The sequence below is a fragment of the Malaya genurostris genome, chromosome 2 (assembly GCF_030247185.1).
Source record: "Malaya genurostris strain Urasoe2022 chromosome 2, Malgen_1.1, whole genome shotgun sequence".
NCBI lineage: Eukaryota > Metazoa > Arthropoda > Insecta > Diptera > Culicidae > Malaya > Malaya genurostris.
Genome location: NC_080571.1, coordinates 37,779,441 through 37,805,474, shown reverse-complemented (window position 1 = coordinate 37,805,474; position 26,034 = coordinate 37,779,441). Strand labels below are relative to the sequence as shown.

The 26,034-nt window shown below is 36.8% G+C and overlaps 1 protein-coding gene across 6 annotated transcripts; it reads left to right on the top strand.

Annotated features, from left to right (window-relative positions):
- Positions 1 to 73: 73 nt before the first annotated feature.
- On the top strand, positions 74 to 24,238 carry LOC131427500 (uncharacterized). 6 transcript variants are annotated; one of them, XM_058590740.1, is made up of 4 exons: positions 74 to 289; positions 16,308 to 16,594; positions 22,930 to 23,057; positions 23,132 to 24,238. In XM_058590740.1, exons 1-4 carry the CDS (start codon positions 246 to 248, stop codon positions 23,396 to 23,398), a joined length of 726 nt encoding a protein of 241 aa, XP_058446723.1. In that variant the 5' UTR covers positions 74 to 245; the 3' UTR covers positions 23,399 to 24,238. The 6 variants fall into 6 exon arrangements, with proteins under 6 accessions (XP_058446723.1, XP_058446722.1, XP_058446721.1 ...); XM_058590739.1 differs by lacking the exon at positions 74 to 289 and adding an exon at positions 290 to 422; XM_058590738.1 differs by lacking the exon at positions 74 to 289 and adding an exon at positions 301 to 437.
- The last annotated feature ends 1,796 nt before the right edge of the window (positions 24,239 to 26,034 follow it).

The window sequence follows — 26,034 nt, the reverse complement described above, 5'->3', positions numbered from 1 at the left end:
TACAGACTGGTGGCTCACGGTGGTTGTGTGGCACGGGCTGTTACGCGGTCTGCCGCCTGTTTGCCTGCCAGCCAACAGTCCGGTTTTTGCCTTTGTAGCGTCGTCGTACGTACGGTAGTAGAGAGAGGTGACGGGAACACACAGGTCACACTCGCGCCACTAAAGTGTTCAGTCTGAACGGGGGTTTTGGAGGGGACCGTCCGTCTGCGTCTTTATGTTTCACTCGCATCTTTTCCCACCGTGTAATGCAACCGAATTCGGAACTGATATCTGGGCGTGCCAAGACAGTGTAAGTTTTTTTTCTGTATGTCGGTATTTAGTAGCTTAGTCTTGTTCCAGCATCCGAAACGTTCAGAATTTCGAACGTCGAACGACGTCGCAGTCGAATGTGGGGAAGTGAAGAAATTGCGTGCAGTAGTAAGGTTAGCCAGTGGATGGTAATTTGAATCAAAGGTCGGAAAATGGCGGTGGCACCTCGTTGATTAGGCTCATTTTCTACAGCGTCATTATTCTAGCTTACCTTTGTTCCCCGTGAGGCAAAACGGAAAAGTGCGTGAGTGCGTGTCAAACTATTCCCAAATAAGGTGTTTCCAATAGGAATAGCACCAGCCAGCTACGATGAATTTTTTTTTGGTGAATTAAAAGGTTCAGTGAAGTGAACACAATCGAAAAGCAAAGGAAACTTAACCAAATTCAATCGCAGTAGGTACGGGGAAAGGTCGAAGAAAATCGTCGGTGAGGTAACCACGGTTGTGAAAACATAAAGAGAATATCTTCGCATGAAAGTGATTGGATGAGTAACTTCGTATCGTATGTGTTAGTAGCAATTGTATTTATCCGCAATAAGGCAAGAAGATGTTTACGGTTTTCATACGGCAGGAACTTTCCGTGCACCGAACCCTATGAGTAATTCTAGCTCGCAACTGTCGTTAGACGAAAGACGACAGTTTCAGCAAGTGACTGACACAGTGTTGGCAGTGTCTTGGTGCTCCCGTTAATTGGTTGCCCTTTTGGGTGCCGCCGCCGGTCGATCGCATCCGATCTCAATGCGCGCCCCAGCAATTGTACTACAATTTATGCACCGTGACAAGACAGCCACTGAGCAGGTCATCAAATTGTTGACCAACAAAACGATCGGTTCCTATAGTTTTTTTTTCTGACGTGGGCTGTGCTGCTGCCTTACACAACTGTGTTTGCTGATTTTTTTTTCAGGCATCGACTATAGTGACGGAAACGTAAGGAAATGTTTTGAAAATAGTGTTCGTGATCTATCATTGATTATCAGTGCTACTCTGCATTTCTATGTAAACACAGATTTTGTTTGCAATAGTTTTAGACAACATACGTCTAGTAAGACAGACGGTGGTAACTTTTGCACGCGTGACCTCAAAATCGCCTCTATTGAATCTGAATCCCGCTAGAATGCATTTTCTTTGTATGGCCTACATTGTTCTACTACAAGCAGAGGAGTTGGGCAGCAATGCGGTTAATTTATACATGGACTAAATTATATATTGATTTTTTTTTGTATATACCTTCCGTTATCGTTATCGTTACCTCTATATTCAATATGAATTTCATATGAATGTCACATTGTTTTACATAAAGATTTCAATTGAAACAGAGTTGACCGAATCAAGTGTTTTGCACACACATCTGTGCTGTACTCATTTCCACTTGAAAATGAAGTGTTTAACACATGTAGTTCGATTTAATATTAAAACACATCACATCCAAAAGAAAAACACATCAAAGCTAAGTGAAAAATAATCTCCTCTTGCATTTTAGTGAATTTGCACATGAAATCTTAAATCAAATCGCTTTGGTTAGGTATTGAAATGGAAAAGCACCATAAATTGATGTGCTGTTTACATATGAATCGAACGTACAAATTTTTATCAGTGCAGCTTGCAGTAAGACAACTAAGTGTGTACAAGATTTTTTTTCAAATGTATTTTACTTTGCATTACATTCAGTAACAGTAAAACAACTGCAGCTTTGCATTCAAATGTCTATTAAAATAAAATTAGTTTTGTCGCAAAGCGGAAGACAGTTGCAACTGGAAATTGAATCATGCCAACACTAACTAGTATCAGTTGATACTTTTAGTGATTTGTTGTGTACAACAACACCGATTCTCTAGATTAGAGCCGTAGTGAGCGATTCTGACGCCCGAGGTGAACTCAAAAATATTAGCCCCACAATTTTATTTTAAAAGCATCGTGAAGACGACCTCACATTATTTTATTTTTCAGTATAAGGTTATCCTAAGTAACATTTTGAATTTTAATAAATACTTGTTGAAACATCATAAATCTCGCATTGAAACTACTAACTCCGCTAGTGAATAATTTGTCGTTTCGTTCATAAAGTAGGAATCAGCATAAACCTGCGTTAAATCTATTTCGAAATAATTCAAAACTCAAGAAAGTTTTAAAATCTACTTTTCGATCCACATTAAATTTATTCGAAGGAATTCCAGAGTAGGAATATCCTAGGTTTTATTTACGACTTTGAGGATTTATATGGATAAAAAAATTATAACTATTTTCTTCAAATAAATGCGCTTTTTGCAAGAGCTTGCATGATTTACAAACATATTTTTTGCGATTCTTCGTCATTTTGGTAATCAAAACTTGTGCGTTCTGAAAATCAAACATGAATGTCGATCATAATTCCTCCTATTTGTATTTTGAATTTTTTTATGTCAATAAATGTTACATAAAAATGCCGGACATGGAATTTTTCTTTATGCAAATTGCACTTAACCTAAAAAATAATAAGTACTGTAGCAAACAACGTATGTATCAAAAATATACTACAAACCCTTAATTGGTTACTATAAGTGAAATTGTTATCCAATGAGCATGACTGTAGATTTCAATTCCCTAATAAAAAAGTTAGCAACACTGCTTCAATGCATTTGCATTAGATTGCGCTACACAAAATAAACAAAACTAAATATTTTTTCGTTACAAAAGCAGTTTTCCGGAAAAATAAATAGTTTTACGACAACATTCCATATTGATTGCCTTTCGCGTGTTGAATTAAAGGTTCCTATTTTGCGGGTTTACTTGAAGAATGCACGTAAACCTTTAAAACGCAATAATTTCTGCAAGAGAAAAGCCATATAGGAATGTGTTTGTTGCTAATCAAATGTGTTGGTGGAAGTAAGCTGAAACACAAATAATTTTTGTCGTGAAAACGACTTACTTTATTATGGGGTGCCTTTTCATAATTTACCCTCTGTATCTAACGAATCAACATAATTTTTGCTACATGCCATCGGAAATATAATCACAATTTTATGATAAAATATTCAGTTGTGTGACATAATCTCAAATAATTCAAAATTAAACTTTTCTGAAATGTTTGGTATAAACGATTATCAAAGAGGATAATTCATACGGCGCGTTTGCCTTTCTCGTATTTTTAAAGCTCATAGCTCAGTGATCTGTGAAAGGATTTATATAATCTAACTACCAAATGAATCGAAATTTTTCAACTTAAGCGTGTATAGAAAAAGCATTGAAGTTTTTCAATAGTACACTATTGAAAAACCTGTCTCATTTGACCCATGTCAACACCAGCCAATCAGAATGCGTTCTTAGGAAGAGAACAAAATATCTGCTGCTGTACAACAAATCGTTCAAGGAAAATATTCCGAACAGTGTTTAATATCGTAGTGAGTTCCTCAATTTGGTCCTTCTGAATGCTAGAAACGAATCCCTACAGCATGTTGATGGTTTCTTTCAATAAATTATGCAAATCCGCAATGAAATAATGGACATTAAAATTCTGTAGTGAAAAAGCTACAAAGAAAATCAAGTAAAAAGAAAGCTCTTAACAAAAATTGGATCAGTTTGGATTCTGTCGCCACTGCGAGCAGATGTATTTTGTGTCGTTTGCAAAGCTAGTTTCGCTTTCGACAAGAGCGATTACGTCATAGCTGCCAGTCATTAGCATTTGTGAAAAAAACAACGGTGGAGAGCATTACACAAAATCAGCCGTTCTAATGGCTCAAAAGTTTTCTAAAGAACTATTTGGATTTCTTGCTCGCAAATCGAAGGTAAATATCCTCAGTTTAGTGCAAATCTAGAACTGTTTGATTTGATTTGTGCACTTTTCGCTGTGTGAAATTCACAGTAATCGAGATCAAGTTAGCCTTCTTTGTTTTTGCGAAAAATTGGAAAAGGGGAATGCTGGCCTAATTCATACAATTGATCAACTAATTGATATTCGGAAGTGTTAAGGAACATGTCAGTTGTTTTCGCATTCACGACTTCCAGTTATGTCTCTGACATTACCCGCCCGCCTTTTACGAGCAGTTTTCAGAAAAACGGAAGAGTTTTGGACTGAGATTTTCGCTTTTCTTGAATTGCATTTCAACTGATTGGTTTATTTTTCAACTATATGGAAGAATTATTGATCAAAATCAGATAAAGAAGCGCAGGAATTTGTTTTTACGCACACATTATAAACATTACTCATACGCAAACCAGAATTCAGTTCCAAAATTCGGTCGGAAATTAAGTTTCAGAATTTTGGTTTAGAATTCTAAAACTGAGTTCCGACCGAAAACCAGGACCAAAATTCAGATCAAAAACTTAGTCGTATTTCTAGAATTCAGTTCTAAAATGCATTCAAAAATCCAAGTTCAGAGTTCAGTTCCAGAATGCAAGTCTAATTTGGGTTCAAATGTCAGTTCCACAATACTAGAAGGGTAAGTGAATTCAGAAACTAGATTCCCAAGATTTTAGAACTAAAATCCGGATTTAAATTTTGGAACTATATCTCTGTGTTGAATTCTTAAAAATTAATTAAATTCAGCAGCAAACCAAAATCTGGGTTCAGAGTTTAGTGCTAGGATTTAGGTTCAGGATTCAGTGTCTAACCGGATCCTGTTCTTGAGTTTAGTCCCAAAACACATGTTTAGAGCTCAGTTCTAGAATTTAGTTTGAGAATTCGGTACCTGAGTCCAGTTTCAGAATCTAGCATCAAAATTGAGTTTCAGAATTCAAGTCCAGAATTGAGTTCTAGCATATTGCTTCGAAATACGGTCCAGGTCTAGAATTCAGATGCTTTAACATCAAAGAAACTGAATTCGTATTCAAGTCATCCGGTTATTTCTCATGACATTACCCACTCATCTTTTTTGTATTCAGAAAATCAAATTCTTGTTTTTTAATAAGTTTGCAGGTTTGCTCTTTGAGAAGGTCCAAGTGTACATTTTTTTTTAATTTTGTCGTGAATACGACTTACTTTACTATGGGGTGCCTTTTCAAAATTAGCCATAAGAAAGAATGGGCAGAACTTAATCGTGAATATCTCGACTTGTATTAAAGGCAGCAACATAATTCTTTCACCATTTCATCGAAAATATGATCAGGAATTTAGGATAATATTTTGAACAGTGTGAAATAACCACAAACAAATCAAAAATAAAGTTTTCGGAAAATTTTAAAACAACGCGGAAAATTCTTTACATTTGCTTGGCTTTTTCGCGCAAGGACGACGATTTTGAGGTAGTCAGCCACATATCTTCAACTGATTGCGTATAAAAGGGGAACCGTGGTCGAAATTCGATCATTTCTTCTTGTGCGTTGGATGGAAGCAGACGTCGTGGGACCAGCAGCTTCGGAGAGTGCACCTTCTGCGTCATTAAAAACCTCAAACGCTCAGGTTGCAACTCTCATTTGGACTTCAATCGTCAGGTGGAGCAGTCGTCAATGAAAGCAGACCTTCTGCGTGATTAAAAACCTCAAACGCTCAGGTCGTAGTTCTCATTTGCCTTCCGGTCCAGTTTCGCATCATTTGGCACTGCGTGCGGATGTGTCGGTTTGTACGCAAAGCTAAGCTAGTTTCAATTCAAGCAAGAACGATTGCATCAGCTACTAGTGCTTTGCATTGGAGAGAAAGAAAACAAGAAACGCAAAGTGGACAAGATTATATAAAATCAGCAGTTCTAATGGCTCTAAATGTTATCTAAAGAACTATTAAGATTACTTCTTTGAAATTCGAAGGTAGAAATCATCAGTTTAGTTAAAATCTAAAATAATTTGATTTGTTTCGTGCACTTTTCGCTGTGCGAAAACCGCTCTGAATAAATGTTCCGAACTGTGCTAAATATCGTAGAGAATTCCACAATTTGGTCCTTCTGAAAGTCAGAAATGAATCCTGTACAGCATCTTGATAGTTTCTTTCAATGAAATATGCAATACCGAAATGAGATAATCGACGTCAAAAATCGTTGAAAATTTTAGTAGTGAAAAGGGGGAAAGTTTCGCAATTCACACAATCGATCAACTATCAATTCGAATTCGAAAGTGTAAAGAAATCGTGTCAGTTCTATTCGTATTCACGACATCCAGTTATGTCTCTTACATTACACACCCGTACTTTTTTTATTTTTTTTAATAACTATTTATTGGAATATGAGTTAAAATTAAATTATTAAGATTTAAATTGGGTGTTAAGCCACAAGTGGTAACTTTTCAGCCCTTTTATATATATATGATTTGGTTATTACCATGATGTCATCATTTGCTACTGCAATTCTGTGATTTTTGTGTAGGGAAAATTCTAAACCTACTTGTATTGTGTTATGGGGAAAAGGAATTTATATACTAACTTACTAACTAATACAGAGAGCAAATCGATTCAATTGAAGATTGCATCGATTTTTGTCGGAATTTGCTTATAATATTATGTGACATTACATCTAATGGTTCTATATTTGTGAGTCTGTGTAACTCATTTGTACTAAGGACGCATGGAGGACGCTTCTAAATCATTTTCAGAATTTTATTCTGAATCCTTTGAAGCGTTTTCTTCCTGGTGGAACAACAACTTGACAAATTGGTACTGCATAAAGCATGGCTGGTCTGAAAATTTGTTTATAAATTAATAATTTGTTTTTTAGACAGAGCTTAGAATTTCTGTTTATAAGAGGATATAAACATTTAATATATTTATTACACTTTGCCTGGATTCCTTCAATGTGATCCTTGAAAGTGAGTTTTTTGTCATACGTTAAACCTAAGTATTTAGCTTGATCAGACCATGACAATTCCAAGCCATTCAATTTGAGAACGTGATTATTGTTTGGGTGAAGAAAAGAAGCTCTTGGCTTATGAGGAAAGATAATTAATTGCGTTTTAACTGCATTTGGTTTAATTTTCCATTTTGACAGATAATCACTGAAAATATTTAATCTTCTTTGTAGGCGACTGCAGATCACTCTTAGATTTCTACCTGTGGCTAACAGACTTGTGTCGTCACAGAATAGCGATTTCTGACAACCAACGGGTAGATTTGGAAGATCAGAAGTGAAAATATTATACAAGATTGGAGCTACGCTCGAACCCTGCGGAACACCTGCTCGTACGAGTAGCAATTCAAATTTACAATTCTGATAACTAACCTGAAGAGTACGATCAGTTAAATAATTCTGAATCATTTTGATCGAATAAATAGGAAACTGGAAATCAGACATTTTTGCTATTAAACCTTTGTGCCAGACACTGTCGAATGCTTTTTCTATGTCTAGAAGAGCAACTCCAGAAGATTTATTTGCTTTTATCATGTTCGTTACTCTGACAAGTTGATGAGTAGTTGAATGTTCATGACGAAATCCAAACTGCTCTGGTAAAAAAATTGAATTCTCATTTATATGAGTCATCATTCTCAACAAGATATTTTTTTCAAAAAGTTTACTGATAGAAGAAAGTAAGCTAATTGGTCGAAAACTTGATGTTTCTGCTGGGTTTTTATCAGGTTTCAGGATAGGAATTACTTTAGCATTTTTCGATCTTTTTGGGAAGTAAGCTAATGAAAAACACTTGTTGAAAATTTTAACCAGGAGTCTCAAGGCAACATCGGGAAGATTTTTAATAAGAATATTAAAGATTCCATCATTACCAGGAGCCTTCATGTTTTTAAGTTTCCTAATAATTGATTTAATTTCATCAAAACTCGTCTCAATAATGTCATCTTGTGATAACACTTGAATTGAAATATGATCATATTTCAGTGAGACTTCATTTTCAATAGGACTCACAACGTTCAAATTAAAATTGTGGACACTCTCGAACTGTTGAGCAAGTTTTTGGGCGTTTTCGCTATTTGTAAGAAGTATTTGATTTCCTTCCTTGAGAGCAGGAATTGGTTTCTGAGGTTTCTTAAGAACCTTAGAAAGTTTCCAGAAGGGTTTAGAATATGGTTTAATTTGTTCAACTTCTTCAGCGAAATTTTCATTTCGCAAAAGAGTGAATCTATGTTTAATTTCTTTTTGTAAATCCTTAACTATGTTTTTCATAGCAGGATCACGAGAACGTTGATATTGTCGTCGATGATAGGAGAATTTAATTTATTTTGAGCTTTGGGAACTGAAAGATTTCTAGCTTCGATAATGTAAGGATTCAAATTATCAATTGCTGTGTCGATGTCCGCAGAATTTTCTAAAATAGTTTCATGATCCACATGATTTTCAATGTGAGATCTGTAATCCAACCAATTTGCTCTATGATAGTTGAATATAGAACTAGTTGGATTAATTAAGGCTTCGTTGGAAAGTCTGAATGTTACTGGAAGATCATCTGAGTCAAAGTCAGCATGTGACTTTGATCCGTTAGAACCAGATCAATTGTAGACGGGTTTTTCACGGAAGAGAAACATGTCGGATTACTGGGATGAAGAACTGTGAAGTAACCAGCTGAGAGATAGTTATGAAATATTTCACCATTACTGTTATTTTACCTATAATTCCACTGGGCATGCTTAGCATTTCAGTCCCCTATTACGAAAAATTTCGGTCGATATCTTGTGAGTTTTTGCAAATCGCCTTTAAAGAAATTTAATTGTTCGTCGGTGCATTGGAATGGCAAATATGCTCCAGCGATGAAATGGTTTCAACTTCGATTCCCAAGCTTTCAATAACTTTAGTATATTAATAAATTGTGTTTTGATTATTTACTTTAGAAGAATTAAGTGGTAGCTTTCTACCTGTTATCAAAGCGTAACTGTCATTAGAAGAAGATGATGATGAGGTCGACCTACCTGTCAATAAATTGTTTTCGTTGGAAGACGAATTGGAAGGCGTACCTGTTTTTTGTTTTAAATTCGAAGAAATAAGTGCCTTAGAAGAATTAGGCGTGGCATTTGCAACGGTTTTTTGATTTTCAGGTATGTTCTGTAAATTTAAGGTCGTTGATTTGATTTGTTGTCTAAGCGAACGAGCGTTTAAAATTTTTTCCCTGACAGGACATTTCAAATAATTGGATTTATGATTTCCATCGCAATTTGAACATGAAAATTTATCTGTGGTTTCATTCATTGGACAAACGTCTTCCGAATGTGATTTACCACAATTCAAACACCGTATATCCATATGACAATTTTTGGTTCCATGGCCGAAGCCTTGGCAACGACGACATTGCGTTAAGTTTGCAATACGATTATGCCGTTTATAATGTTCCCAATGAATTTTATGGTGGGATATGAAACGTACTTTTTCTAAAGTTTTCAAATTGTTAACATCACTTCGATTGAAGTGTATTAGGTAAAGTTCATGGGAGATTCCAGAGCGTGGTTTAGAAGTACCATTCGCTCTTTTTTCATAAGTATTACTTGGAAAGGGGCAAAACCAAGCAATTCTTTTTGTTCATTTTTAATTTCATCAGTACTTTGATCATTTGATAAGCCTTTCAAGACAGCCTTGAAAGGTCTGTCTGATTTTATATCATTTGAATAAAAATTATGAAGTTTCTCGGACAAATATCGGATAAGGCGTTCGTAATCTTCCAATCCATCAACCAAGACTTGACATTCTCCTCTCCGTCCGATTTTAAATGAGACTTTTACTTCCGGGAGAAAAGTAGAAAGCTCAGTACGGAAGGCTTTGAAGTCGGAAATCATCACCGTCACTGGTGCCATAGATTGATGTTTCTTCCCAGAACGACAAGCGTCCATTTTGGGAATTTTTGAAGAATTTTCTTCTATGTCGCTACAATCAGATTCAAGAAGAATATTGTTAGATGGCATAGGATCAACGGATGTCTTCTATTTTTACATTCAGATTCTATAATATCGTGAATGTTATTAAAAAAATGTTGAATAACGGATTGTGATTTGTTTCGTAATGAATTATTTTTAGCCTTAGGCTTGTTGCCTTTCCGGTTGGACGCAGGCATTTTTTAAATGAATGAAATTTGAAATTAAATTAACTAAGCTAAATTAGTCTTCGATTAGACTCCTAGTTTGGAAAAGTCTTGATAAAGACTGATTTTGTGGTAGTCCTCATAGAGACTGATTAGTTCGAAGAATTTTGAATTTTTAATGAAATCGTGATCGGTCGTGTCTAGCATACAACCGTATAATTTTTTTAAACAAACGTTATTATTGTTCTGTGCGATATTTTCAGTGAAGTGATAAAAATTCAGTTGAACGTGGAAAAATTTGTCGACGAGGTGACTCGTTAATCGAAACGGGCCGTCGGTGAAATGACCCCGCTATGTATGTGACTATAAGGTGCACTTGCTTTTCTAGGCGAAGGGTGAACCAATCTCCACAAACTAAGATTTAGATGATAGACTTTTTCATAGGCATTTTCATCTAAGCGATTGAAGAATGCGGGCGGTCCAAAATGCCAATTCGTCGTGGTATTCAAAAGAAGCAACATCTACATGGCCCACTAAAGTCACATTGTTCTAGTTACTTTCGGATACTCGGTTCCGAATGCTCTCTGGAATGAAATAATTGTTGTTTCCACTTAATAATGTTGAATCTGGCACAAATTGGAAAAATCTGTGAATTGCGTCTTATATAAAACTTTCAATTTAAAGGCTTTGAATCTTAGAATCTTAGCTTCAGATTACTTCGTTTCAAAACTGAATCAGATCCCATATCAAGCTCAAAACATTTGCATGCCATATTCTAAGCTAGGGACAGTCATCGAATGCAATTCACAATCAACGAGATTTTTGCGTTCTTACGATAGACAATACAACTATAATTAGCCCATTGTTTTCTTTGTAACCGTTTGACTGCTTCCCACAGTCATCACTTACCGTATGTAATAAAAATCGTTATCTGTATAAAATTAAACTCAACAAATAGCCGTCATCTGAAAAAAAACTTTTCCCAAACGAGTTCAGTACCCGCATTTACCTTCCGTTGCACTCACATTTCGATCGTACTGAATTCAGCTCCTCGGACCGTTTGCCAGCAGGAATGACTCCTTTCAAAGTAACACCCCGCAACGGCTCCACTGGAACCGAGGGCACAGCAAGCTGCTTCGAATCCAACGTTCACACAAACTGGTTCCGACTGTCGATCCAACATGGCCGCGATGAAGCCACCGGTGAAACTGTCCCCCGCTCCGGAAACATTAACGATGTTATCCATCTGACGGCCGCGGTAAAATCGTAGCTTCGATTTACCGTTGACGGTTCCAAGTTCCTTGCAGTGTAGGTAGTTGCCATCTGCGTCGAAAAATGCCTCCCGCTCGGAAACTCGGCGAATAATCGCAACTCCGTGGCTTCCCAGCGTAACGATGACGTTGTCTACGAACCGGTTCACGAACGTTGCTAACGAGTGAACCTCGGTTAGAAGTTCGGTGAAATCTTGGAAATCATCAACTGTGGTGGTTGCGATCACGTTCGGATAACCGAGAGTTTTGGCAATGTCTCGCAGTTCGTACAGATTGGGAGTGATGAAACGAATGACTTTAGAGAAGTCTGCCGAGGCGGTGAAGGGCTTCGAAGCGATTCGCATGTCGGTTGGTTCGAAGAGCACTGGAAAACAAGCGGGAAAATTTGTGTAAATTGTTTGATGTGATTTCAGGAATATTTGATACGAGGGAAATATTTTCAAAGCCTTTGGTTGGAATTTAGATTCATTCAGATACGAAACTGGGCTTCGTTGACCATTATAATGATAATAAACGAAGTCAGTACTAGACTTATTAATTCTTATTGAATACATTTCTTGAATTAGTTTTGACAAGATTTTTTGGTCCACATTGTTAATTTTTGTATACAAACATTTAGAAACATGTCAAAACTGGATAATTAAATTAAATTGACTACCACAAATTCAGGATAACGATTTTACTACGTTAAAAACAGCACTAGTATTTAATATATTTTAACTCGATCATTATTGAATTATAATTTAATGCAATCAAACACTTGTGAAATCTGAATTTCTGACCAAAATTCTACATACAGAATCTTGTTCCCGAATTTATTTGAAAAATCAGTAAAATACAGATTAATCTGTATATGTGGCAATCCTGGCGTCACCACGAATCGTCACGATATAACTATATCAAGCAACAGCTAGCACTATACATGAAATTGCATTTATTTGGGCTTTCGACATAATTTCGACCAATAGAAGCCAAATTCAAATGATGACATATTATGTCTATTTTTTTGTTTCGCGCTTTCGATGTTTTCGACAAAAGTGTAGTCTTGTTAGTAGTTGAAAAACAAAACTTTTCTAACAGGTAACAAAAATTAACAATTTCCGGAATAGCATTTAATGCGCGTAGCGAATCACACTTGATGTCTTCAATTGACTCAAAACGGTTTCCCCGGAGCGGTCGTTTGAGTTTGCTGAATAGCCAAAAGCCACATGGAGCTGAATCAGGCGAATACGGAAGTTGCGGAACGATATTGGTTGCATTTTTGACGAAAAACGACAATTTTTGGGGTCGCTGTTTTTCTAAAAAAAAATGAGCGATTCTAAAACCTATCGTGCTTTCACTTTTCTTACGCAAACATAATCTTTCAACATTCCAACGATCCCAGTAAAGTCTATGACTGTTAGTCGTCGATTTTCGAGCACCAATTCTTTTATTTTATTGACGTGTTCATCATCAGTTGGTGTTGATGGCCGTCTTGGAAGTTGTTCGTTGCGACATACATTTATCACCTTTCATCAGGCCTTTCTGAACAACATTCGGCACCAGAAATTCGATTCCGTACACAAAATTTTATGGAACTTCTTTGTTGAATAATTTCACTCATGGTAAAAATCGCCGATTGTTTTTTTTAATACTTCAGAAAGGCAGACGTATACTAAACACTAATGAATATTTTGACGTGACACTTTCTGGCACAAATGTCAGGTTTCCGCACGAAATATAATTCAGAAGTTTTACTACAGTAGTACTCTAGTCCTTTTCATTGAATAATCGATGTAGTGAAATTGATGTCGTTTTCGCTAGAGAAAACAGAAACAGACCCAGGGCAGTTTCATCAAACAAACACTTTTCACAAAACTGTGTTGGATTCGCACTTAGCAACGGGGGTTTGAGCAAACCTAATATAAAAATCAGGTTCGAAACTGACTCCATTTTCAGTTCAACAACGTTGAAACTAGGTTCGAAACTGGCTTCGAGCAAACGATTTGACAGCAGTTAGGGTGGAAACTGGGTTCAGGAATCAGAACAAATTGGTTCAAATGGCACGTTCCCCTTGATATTTGGAGATTTGTGCCTTACCATCAATATGTTTGTAGCATCATTTTCCCGATATACAAGAGGGAAGGATTGAAAGGAAATGGTAAGGGTTGGACTAGGAGGATGGGAAAAATTGACGACACAAAAAACTCAAAAGAGCAGAAGTAAATTCTGCAACCCTAAGGGAAGTTGAACAATCTGCTGGGGATCACATTTAGTGGAAGCAGAAGTAAATTCTGAACCTCTACGAGGTCCCGAACAGTCTGCTGTTAATAAAACCTCCAACCCCCGAGAGGATTTAGAGATTTTACAAAAGCGACACCATTCTGCACTCCCGGAAGAATGCAGAACGATTCGCAGTATGTACGAACAGAAGTAAATTCGGTACCCCCTAAAGGATGCCAAACAATCCGCTAAACTCTATTTTAGGTGAATACAGAAAGGATTCCTCCACTCCAGGAAGAAAGATGAACCCTTCTGCCTATAGCTCCTTACCACATTGGGTGAGAAACGAGAGAATGTTCTTTAATTGTAGCTCCGCATACACAGACTCCATCATGTATGGAGAACCAAAAACCCGGATACGTAGTTGCGTCAATGCGGGACAGTTACATATCAGATGATATGAAGTACCATATTCGCATTCACACCAATCACACGAATAATACTCAGCACGTTGAATAGTAGCCATGTGATAATGGAGTTTACAATGTCCAGTCAGAGCTCTGACCAGAATACTGCAATGATGCTTGGAAAAATGCAGTAGACACTTTGACATTTTCAGATTTAAATCTGGTAGAAACGCTTTTGTCTGAGCGCAAGTTTGCAAGCTGCGCCAGCCAGGGTTAGGTTTGGCATCAAGTGAAAACGACATAAGTTTCTCATTGATGGTGGATTTCAATCAAGTTCTCGATTCAACTAGTGTCTATTCCATATTACTATTGATTAACATGTCGTGAAAATTTCACCATTGCTCTATGTTTAAGTTGACCTTCAACTAAATCACGTATGAAAGTAGATGAAATGTGAAAATTCCCCTTCATTCTATATTTTTTATCCAATTAAGATGGGGATGGCCAGACAATGATGGTTATCATGCTGTTGAAGTACTTAGTTTGAGATATTATTAGTCAATCAGAGAAAAAGCAAGATGATATCAATGGAAATCAGCCAAGACTGTCATCAGAACGAAATACAATCCATATTGTCGCAATCATTTCTAGAATGTTTAGAAAAAACGGATGATTCAGCATTCTAAACCTAACCAAAAGACGTAGTCCTATATGAAAACAGAATCCGAACTTTGAATCCCACGAGAAATTTGTTCCCAAGGAAAAAGCAAAAATAAAACATATTGACCGGTTAATTCTCAGCTGTAATGGACCAAACCACTCGCAAGTGCTGGTTATCACTTGTGAAAATCTCGCTTGGTTTGACTTGACTTGAGGAAAACCGCCAGGCGAACAAGTGGCAAACAAACAAATTGATTCCGCGTGATGTTTTGTTTTTTTTTATTCGCCTCATGGTAAAATATTTTCAACCACGGTGATGTCACATTACCACGCAACAGGTTGAGTTTAATTGCAACAATCGGACTTGTACTTGGGACCAACGTTCTTACCGGAGTGCATACGGAAAGGAGACAATCGTTTTGGAATCGTGCGGTTGATCGTCGGTAACCTTCAGTGCAGTACAGCACCGAAGAACAATGAAGAAAAATGTGGTTTGGTTGCCGTGGTTAACGGTTATTAACCGCGGTGAGTTTCTGCTGTATGCCGAATGGATCTAATTGACATATATGCGACAACGGACCTCGGTTAAATGTGTGGAACTAGGCGCGGAACAAACGAACGAACCGAACAATGCCTGTCAGTTAGTTGCAGGTGACCTTTGATAGGGCGAAAAGTTTAAATATGACCATTCATGGCAGCATTGTTTGAGATTTCTTATGTTACATGTTCAACAGAGTTTTTTTTTGTAAACAAACGGTTGATTCAATAAGACATTCGGAAGTTATTTATAGTAAGTAGCATTTAAGCGCTAAGGTTAATTAGCTACTGTGCACTGGGCCATGTTGAACGACTTAAGTTTTCAGCAAGCCAAGAGGATTGATTACAAGGTCCTGCCAGGTTGGGTCATGATCTAATCAATTGATGCGGTTGGTTGAGCACTGTTTACATCGATCGCAACATGACTAATGATTGTGTGTTATCTATTTGTTTACTACTAGCTATAAAGATTCGCAGGTTTCGATAAGCTTTCATCAGTTCCAAAGTGGAAGCAAAACAAATCCGATCATGAGCCTCTCAGCAATGTGGAAGTTCAAAAAGAGGTATCCGTTTTTCGTTCCGTGTTCTTGCGTGCAGGATCGGTGTTAATGTGCAATGTGCTGTAATTTGGAAAACTTTTTAACAACAAGCAACAAGTCAACGATAGTCGGAGTTTTCCCCGTACCACAGTCGGGGAATGTCTCACGTGACGTGCATTCCGGACAAGTGTATTCTTTTGTTGTATAGGACTTACTGCAAGCAAATTTAGCAAGTGTCATGGTTGGACGGTTCCCCTAGGGAAGTGCATCGATTTCCCCCTAATAAACAAAAACGACTGGTTCGAAAAAGTGCATCGGGAAGACACTAGATGAAGAAGAAGTTTTGCAAATAGTGCCACCGCCAATTGAATTCCCCCTCGCTCGTATTCTAATGAAGTTGCATTGTTGAAGCAAACAAAAAGTGCAGCACCATCATAGAACTTTTCTGAATCGTTGCTACTTCACCTGCCATTAGCAAACTTCTACACACACTAATTAAATTATTTCCCCCCCGTTTGGTTTCTTTTTCCGCAGTGATATTGCCATGATGAAGCGCCGTTCGCTGGCCGGGAACTGTGGAGTGGGAGTGTTCGTGATAGCTCTGGTTACGGTGCTGGTGGCCTTTGCGACGCCAAGTTGGCTGGTGAGCGATTACCGCATCACCGGTGCCAAGCTGGATCGGCTCGGATTGTGGGTGCACTGCTTCCGCTCGCTACCGGACGTTAACGACGATTATCAGCGCCGGTTCTTCGTCGGCTGCCGTTGGGTGTTCGATCCGTTCACCAAGGGGTACGACGAGATTCGAGGATTCCTGATACCACGTAAGTGTCAAAACAATCATTTCAATTTAATTAAGATGATCACTCAACCGCAAAAGTTTATCTGTAAAGCATAAACACATTTATCTGTAAACTATAGAGCCGATGTTTATATTTCTTTGCATAGCATACTGCGATCAATTTTTCAAAATCGCACGTTCATACACTGATAAAAATTTGCACGATTGATTCATATGAACAGCTGAAATCAAAAATCGGATAAGTTCATCTTATGGCGTTTTCGTTTTTAATTTGCACTACACCGGTGCAGTGCTACACTGAGGCATGAATAAACGAACAAAAATGACGACAACATAAACAGTAACCATTGACTACAATACATGATTCCATTGCACAGAGCTACACCAAACTTTTGATGAGTGCTACACCAGTGGTATCGGTGCAGAAAAAGTGTAGCACTGGTGTAGTGCATTTGGCAAAAACGAACGGTTTCAGTGCAGCTTTCGCTACACCAGTGTAGTGCATTTTAAAAACGAAAACGACATTAGTTTCAAAAACCCGGTCAAGTATTTTTGAATGCAAAAAACGGACATGAATTTTGCAATGCAAGAATCGTTTAAAATCACGCGTACCGGACAAAATAACCCCTAAAACACCCCCTGTATTCGCGCCTGGCCACAATTTTTTTTAAATCTCATGTTTAGGGACCCGAAATTTCTCTCGGCGACCCTGGTTAAACACTTCATATTCTTGTGGAAATGAGTACAGCACAAATGTATGTGCAAAACACTTTATTTTAATTTTTTTTAAAATATGATATATTTTTTGGAATATGAGTTAAAATTAAATTATTAAGATTTAGTTTACTAAAAGAAAATTGTACAACGTTTTCTAGGATTCTCTCTAAATGTTTTAATGAAATTATTCTGACCGGTTATTATCCCGATTGTCTAAAAATCTCTAAAGTCATTCCTATATTTAGTCCGGTAATCGTTGTGATTGTAATAATTATCGTCCCATATCTACATTATCCGTCTTTAACAAAATTTTTGAAAACCTATTAGTCACCAGATTGCTTGACTTTTTAAATAAACATAGCGTCTTCTACCAATTTCAATACGGTTTTAGACAAGGCTCTGGCACACAAACTGCTATTATAGAACTAGTTGACAAGATAATGAGTGACATAGATCGTAAGAATATTGTCGGTGGCTCATTTCTTGACCTTAAAAAAGCTCGATTTTACTCGAAAAGCTCGAATGTTATGGATACCATTGATACAGAGGCATTGCCAACAGCGTTATTCGTAGTTACTTGACAAATAGGCAACAATTTGTATCCATTGATGGGGAACGTAGCAACCTCGCTCCTACGAAAATTGGTGTACCACAAGGTAGTAATATAGGACCTTTTTAATTTCTCTTATACATAAATGATTTAGGCAACTTGAATCTTAACGGTACTCCAAGACTCTTTGCCGATGATACAGCCTTATCCTATCCTCATCATAATATCAGTGTCATTATAAGCTCGATGAACAGTGACCTAGATGCCCTTGACAAATATTTCAACGCTAATTTATTGTCATTGAATTTACTTAAAACGAAATATATGGTTTTTCGTTCCATGCGAAAAGTGTTACCAATTCATGACAACCCGAAGCTAACAGATTACGTGATTGGAAATGTAAATTGCTTTAAATACCTGGGCATACATATTGACCCTACGTTATATAGGACTCATCATATAAGTTTTGTTGAAAAGCGTATCGCATCTTACTGTGGTATCATGTGGAGAGTGCGTTCATATGTTCCTCGGCGTGCACTTTTGAGCTTTTACTATGCTTATATTCACTCACAACTTAATAATCTTGTATCAGTCTGGGGCCGTGCAGCTAGCTCTCATCTGAAAAAAAAAATACAAACTCTTCAGAATAGGTGTCTTAAAACCTTTTTTAATAGACCTCTGCTGTTCTCTACGCTTTCATTGTACTCCGACCAAGCTCATAATGCTCTACCAATAGCTTACTTATGTGACATGCAAACCTTGTTGTTCGTTCATGACACCTTGCATGCCACGACACATCGTAACATGCAGTTTTCAACTCCAAACCATTTGTACGCGACGCGCCGTAATGGCCACTTGCAACGCATTCGAACAACCACAACTCTGGGCCAAAGGCGTATTCTGTTTGTTGGTCCTACAAAATTTAATGCACTTACTCTTGACATACAACAAATCAACATCCGTACCATATTTAGATCTAGATTGAAGCACTACTTTAGACAAAGACTGAATGAAATTTTTATACAATAAGCGTAAAGTTTAAACAAACGTAACCTATCTGTATATCAATGTTAGTTAAACGTCAACAGTATTATTTGATTCAATTTTAGATATTAAACGTGGATCCCTTAAAAGGAAACTTATTTCCACTGGGATTCCACACCTATAAATTAGTTAATTGCACATCTTAAAATAAATTGTTTTAATCTCAGTTCTTCACCAGGGGGCTCCTTGTTGAGCTTTTTGGTGTGGGGGAGTGTGGCGGGCAATTAAAAAAAATGGGTGTTCAGCCACAAGTGGTGACTTTTCAGCCCTTTTATATATATGATTTGGTTATTACCATGAGGACATCATTTGCTTCCGAAATTCTGAGATTTTTGTGTCGGGAAAATTCTAAACCTACTTGTATTGTGTAATGGGGAAAAGGAACTTATATACTAACTTACTAACTAATACAGAGAGCGAATCGATTCAATTGAAGATTGCATCGATTTTTGTCGAAATTTGCTTATAATATTATGTGACATTACATCTAATGGTTCTATATTTCTGAGTCTGTGTAACTCATTTGTACTAAACCAGGGAGGACGCTTCAAAATCATTTTCAGAATTTTATTCTGAATCCTTTGAAGCGTTTTCTTCCTGGTGGAACAACAACTTGACCAAATTGGTACTGCATAAAGCATGGCTGGTCTGAATTTTTTTTTATAAATTAACAATTTGTTTTTTAGACAGAGCTTAGAATTTCTGTTTATAAGAGGATATAAACATTTAATATATTTATTACACTTTGCCTGGATTCCTTCAATGTGATCTTTGAAAGTGAGTTTTTTGTCATACGTTAAACCTAAGTATTTAGCTTGATCAGACCATGACAATAATAATGACATAAATAGGAAACTGGAAATCAGATATTTTCGCTATTAAACCTTTGTGCCAAACACTGTCGAATGCTTTTTTTATATCTAGAAGAGCAACTCCAGTGGATAACCCAGAAGCTTTATTTGCTTTCATCATGTTCGTTACTCTGACAAGTTGATGAGTAGTTGAATGTTCATGACGAAATCCAAACTGCTCTGGTAAAAAAATTGAATTCTCATTTATATGAGACATCATTCTCAACAAGATAATTTTTTCAAAAAGTTTACTGATAGAAGAAAGTAAGCTAATTGGTCGATAACTTGATGTTTCTGCTGGGTTTTTATCAGGTTTCAGGATAGGAATTACTTTAGCGTTTTTCCATCTTTTTGGGAAGTAAGCTAATGAAAAACACTTGTTGAAAATTTTAACCAGGAACAAGGAAGATTTTTAATAAGAATATTAAAAATTCCATCATTACCAGGAGCCTTCATGTTTTTAAGTTTCGTAATAATTGATTTAATTTCATCAAAATTCGTCTCAATAATGTCATCTTGTGACAACACTTGGGTTGAAATATGATCATATTTCAGTGAGACTTCATTTTCAATAGGACTCACAACGTTCAAATTAAAATTGTGGACACTCTCGAACTGCTGAGCAAGTTTTTGAGCTTTTTCACCATTCGTAAGAAGTATTTGATTTCCTTCCTTGAGAGCAGAAACAAATACTTCTTCTAGCACTGGGATTCGTCGGTTACATCTCATACGAGAGCCCGGTTTGGCGGTTCAATGCATAAGGCACTGGTCTTACAAGCCAGTTGTCGTATGTTCGAGCCCCGACCTCGAAAGATTCTTAATGTCAGTACGATCATAGTACTTGCCATGCAATGATATCCTGTACGCTATGAATCGGCTGCGATGTCTGTTGAAACAGAAATACCAAATTCCACAAAAGGAATGATGTAAAGGCCAAATCATTATTTTGCTTATTTACATAGCAGATTATATATCCCGAATCGGAATGTTCGCCACAGTAGCTTGTAAATAACCCTAAGTTTATCGAATTTCTTTGAGTCATCTTCGAGAAAATTTAAGTTACGTCACTCATACCATTATATCTCTGAAACCGAAGGCTACAGTCATTTTATTTTAGAACTCGATTAATGGTTCAATAATAGCTTTCAAACGAGACAAGACTTGTGAAAATCGGTTTAGCCATCTCTGAGAAAGGGGACCGGTGAAAAACAACGCGTTTTGTCGGTTACGCTTACCATAGTTTTGTATCTCCTGAACTAGGAAACGAGCCTAAGCTAAGGTTCAGCCATCTTCGAGAAAAAGATTCTTTGAACTGAGTTGAATTGTATATGATATTTGATTCTTTGGTCAACCTTTGAAGCATCACTCTCAAAGAGTACCGAGTCTTTAGGAATTCCTTTACAAAATGAATGTTGATAGGTGGCTTAATGGCCGTTATCACAAAAAACGCGAGATATGTACTGTTATAACTAAATTTATCAATTGATTGGAATAGTTGTCATGGAATAATGATATATTTTTACTGTCTAAACTGCGACAAAACCATTCTTTACAAACATTCTTTTTGAAAAACTGTGATACTCTTAATTATCTGAAAACAATTTTAAATGACAGTCAACAGTTGTGTTTCTCCAGATCAGGTATTTAAAAATATTTTTCTTGAATTTGATTAGAAATGTACATATTTTTAAGGTAAAAAAATGAGTACAAATAAATTAGGTTTATATTTTCGCTTTAAAATATAATCAATTGTAGGGTAACGGAGATATTTCGGCTACTCTAATATATTTGGTTGTACTACCTTGATCAAAAAGTTGCCGGAATTATCACTGTGTGGTGCTCTCAATCACCCGTATAGATTTTTTTTAGGTTGCAACATCTATCATTGATATTGCATCAAATTTTTGTTTGATACCAGGATATTTGTAAAAGTTATACTTTGTTAATTACACCTGCGATTGTGCGTATCTTCGATTTTGTACAATTTTCAAAATGGAATTAAATTTGCAGCAACGAGTTTGCATTAAGTTTTGCGTTAAAAACGGTGTCAATGTCACAGTAGTTAATCAGTGGCACGAACGTTTTTGAAGTGGCCGTGAGTCTGTGAATGAAAAAAAAGAAGGCGATGCTCACAGTTTTCACTGATTACAAAGGTGTTGTGTATCATGAATTCCTTCCGCAAGGCCAGACCGTCAACAAGGAGTATTATTTGGGTGTTATGAGACGTTTGCGTGAAGCAATTCGTCGAAAAAGATCAGATTTGTCGGTAAACAATTCGTGGACCGTCACACAATGCCATCGTTATCCGTGAACATTTGGCTTAAAACGAATACCATTCAGCAACCACCGAATTCACCTGATTTGGCTCCCTGCGACTTTTTCGCTATAAGTGTTGTGCAGTCGATGATATCGATTTTGATGAATAATCCTGTATTTCAAATTTTCTGAATAAATTCCGGGAACATTTTGATCAAGGTAGTAGTTCCAGCTTGTAGGTTGTTTGGTTGTTTGGAATTAAATTATGAATCCTACATCAAAATTCCCTATTCAAATTCCGAACATAAATTAAGGAACTAAATACAGTTCCAAATCTAGTCGAGAAAACAATTCTAGAATCCAGGATTGGAATTCAGTTCCAGAGTCATAATTTCTGTAATCTGTAATCTGGGACTAAATTCTGAAACAAATTTCTAAACCTGATGTTAGAAAATGTTGAACAGAAAGTAGATTGAGAGTGTCAAATCGTGTAAATAAGATCGAGCCAGAGCTGTTCCTGGATATCTGGCAGGGAGGAAAAATTAGACATTATTTTGTCGATCACTCATCACAACTCATCGCTCATACGTAACATGTAACTATCAACAATTAGGTGAAACATTCGCGTGTCGAAATTTATTTATCTAATCTTTCCTGAGTGTAACCTTTCATGTCATGACACACTGTACTGGTGCCATAACGAATGGCAAACATTTCAAAACAAAACAAAAAAAAAATATACGCGGTGTCTGACGACGACTGCTTGGATGGATAGTGCATTGAAACCGAGCATCGGAACGTTGTTCCATATTTCTACATTATCATTTTTCGACAAAGCCAGCCACTGTATTCCATGTGGCCAATTTTATGATCTAACGCCTTCGACACTTGTCACATATCGTTTCTCACACTAGTTTTTCTGTTTTTTTTTCCTCACAGCTTTTATGGTCGCAACCCAATTCTTCTACACGCTATGTGCAATCGGAGTGCTGCTAGCGATGATCTTGGTGCTGCTGTTCTTCCTGTGCGCCGGTCCAGATCAGAAGTTCTTCGTCAAATTGATTAGAGTAGGTCGATGGATTCACCCGTGACTGGAAGACCATCTAGTTGACTAATTGGGTTATTTTTTCTCCGATTCCAGACAATTGGTTATCTCAATCTGGGAGCGGGCATCAGCGGCGGCATCGGTGTTATCGTTTTTGCCGTGTTCGGAAACAAGGATAAATGGATGCCGGAGCACGCCAACAACTGGTTCGGGTGGTCCTTCATTCTGGCCTGTATCGGTGCGGTTGCCTGCGGTGTTGCGGCATCTCTGTTTTTGACCGAAGCTCATGTGCAAGCCAAAAAACGACGGCAGCTGAAGGAGTCCCAAACGCGGTTCCAGATCGACAGCGAAACGAAGGCTTGAGTCGGTGGTTGAACGAAGAACAACAAAACAAGATAACGCACAGCGAAAATTTTCTACGTATAAATTTGACAGTACAATCCAGACAAAAGAAAACTTTTATCGAAACCGTTTTACGAACTTTCCAAACAATTTTAAACTATCGACTCCAGAATCTGGGTCGCAGTTGCTAGAAAATAGGCTGCAATTTTACAAACTTCTTTATTTTATGTTGTTGAACAATCTGACGTACTAACTGGAAAAAAACGATGCCGTCCACATCTAGAATTTAAAATGTTCGTTTGAATCTTTACAGTTAAATGTAAATAGTGTTTAAGTCAAACGTTCCACGCAATCAATTAGCCTCTGTGCACAGCGAAGTACACTCCAATTCGTAATGCCAAATTAGAACAGTAACGCCGTAATCCGGACACGAATCTCACACGAGTGTCAAGCAACTTAAACGCGTGGATGTTTTAGCATCGTTAGATCAACTATTTTTTTTAACAAAAAATTGTTTTATTTCTATCTTTTATTTCTGTTTTCTTTCCGGATTCGTTCTTCCCATCCCCGTTTTATTTTCGGGAAAAATGAATCCGATATGCTGCCTTGAATAAGATAACACATATTGATTTAGATCCGAATCGTTGACTTTTGATGGTAAGCAAATCTACGTGACATCGTCGGTCGCAAGCAAAGGAAGCGATCGCAATTGGCTCATCTTTATATTAACTTAGGCGAAATAGTTTTTATTCGGCGCAATCTGTTTTCTACGGCGCTGAGCTCAGTGTAAGTTTTAGATAAGATGAAATTGTAATACCAATAAGTTTGATACGAATTAAATAAAAACTGGATCAGAAAGAAGCATTCTTTTTTAGTTCTGAAAATACATGTGAAGATTGAAGAAATCCGAATTTAAGAATTGAACTACACTTACTTTCTCTATTGAACTGATTGAACTGATTTTCTTAACCTCAGATTAAACCTACACTGTCTTTAGTGAGGTTGGCTAAACGAAAAACTATTTGAGTAATAAATTAGAAAAGCGTCTACTATTGCTTCGATTTGTCGGTTTGCTACCCTCATTTCTTTGATGGTTTTTTCGTCTTTTCGAAAAATATGCGTCTTCCTCAGACGAATTCACATTGACAAACGACACATTGTTTGTGAAATTGTCCACATAAATAACTGAAGTGAGATCGGAAGAATTGCGTTGTGTTGTGAAAATGGTATCGGTAGATTTGAGCATCATGTCTCATGCCGACTGACTAATAAAAGTTGCTAAGAAAATGGTACTTTAAAATATATATATATATCATTTCTATTCAGATTAAACATCTCAACAACATGAGAGTCATCACTGGCGGACCAATGAGGATATGGAATTAAAGGAAATGCCGATGCTTCACCTACTTCACAGAAGGACGACGACTCATCAGACTGTTTTTAAATGATGATGAAAAAAACATCATTTTTGCGATTTTTTCAAAACTATCGTTCAGCAAAATAAATTCAAGCGTTTTTGCATACTACAAAACAATATTCGAACAACATTTTGTAATTTTATTTGTGGAAAAATATTGATAACTAAGGCCGTAAAGAGATATTTTTGAAGACGCTTCTTAAAAATCATAATTTGCGGTGTCCACTGTAACTCAGCGCAAACTAATCAGAAGTCAACAAATCAAAGCAGAATAGATAGAGTAGATGTTTTTTTTTTTAATTTTCGATGGTTGATTAAAGTCAAAACTATGATTTTTCACGAAAAAATCCGTTATTTTGTAGCTGTAAAACTTCCCCAAAGTCACAAACAACACAAAGGAATACGTTGGGCCTGGTATTTAACATGTAGAAATTGTGTGCAAAATTTGAAAAAAGGGAGAGTAGTTTTCGAATGACGATAGAGACGGACTTTCAAAACTTGCTTTCGAAAAACGTGTTTAAAGTTCTTTGTCTATAAAATCGAAGGAAACAATTTATTACTCTAGGGAGCCCGCAGGGTCTAACATATTCAAAGAAATAATATTTTTTCTTTTTGTATTTTGTTATAATGAAACATTTCAAGAATGTTTTGACAAGTTTTTAAGTCAATCGAAGCAGAAATCAAAGCAAAGTTTTGGCAATACATTTCTTTTTGTGGAATTTGGCTTTTCTGTTTCAACAGACGTCGCAGTCGATTCTTAGGGTGAAGCCAGAGTGGGCGCGACACGCGACGCGAAGCGATGCGATGCGATCATTAAAGTGCTGTATTTCATTCATTTGTTTACAGCAAAAAATTAACATGTATTTCAGAGTAAGCACGAGGCGTTGCGTAGTGATAAGCGATTTCCGGTGCGACAAACAACGGAGCAGCACGTGAACAGTTTTTCATGCGATTAATGAGCGACCAAAGGTTATTAATTTCGTTATAGCGGAAGAAGATACTTTTATTGATATCAAAGCTCTAATCGGAGCAGTTTTAACGGAATGCGCAAGTGTTGGAAAGAGATTTCGAAAATATTAAAAGTGATCAATGAAAGTGCAATGAGTTTTGAGAATATTTCGAGTTATCTCGATGGAAAAAGTTTATACAAGTTACTATAAATGTTTAGTTGAAAATGTTAAGAAGGTGGCTTTATTTCAACAGGCATTTTACGCCATCAAACATATCCATAAAAATC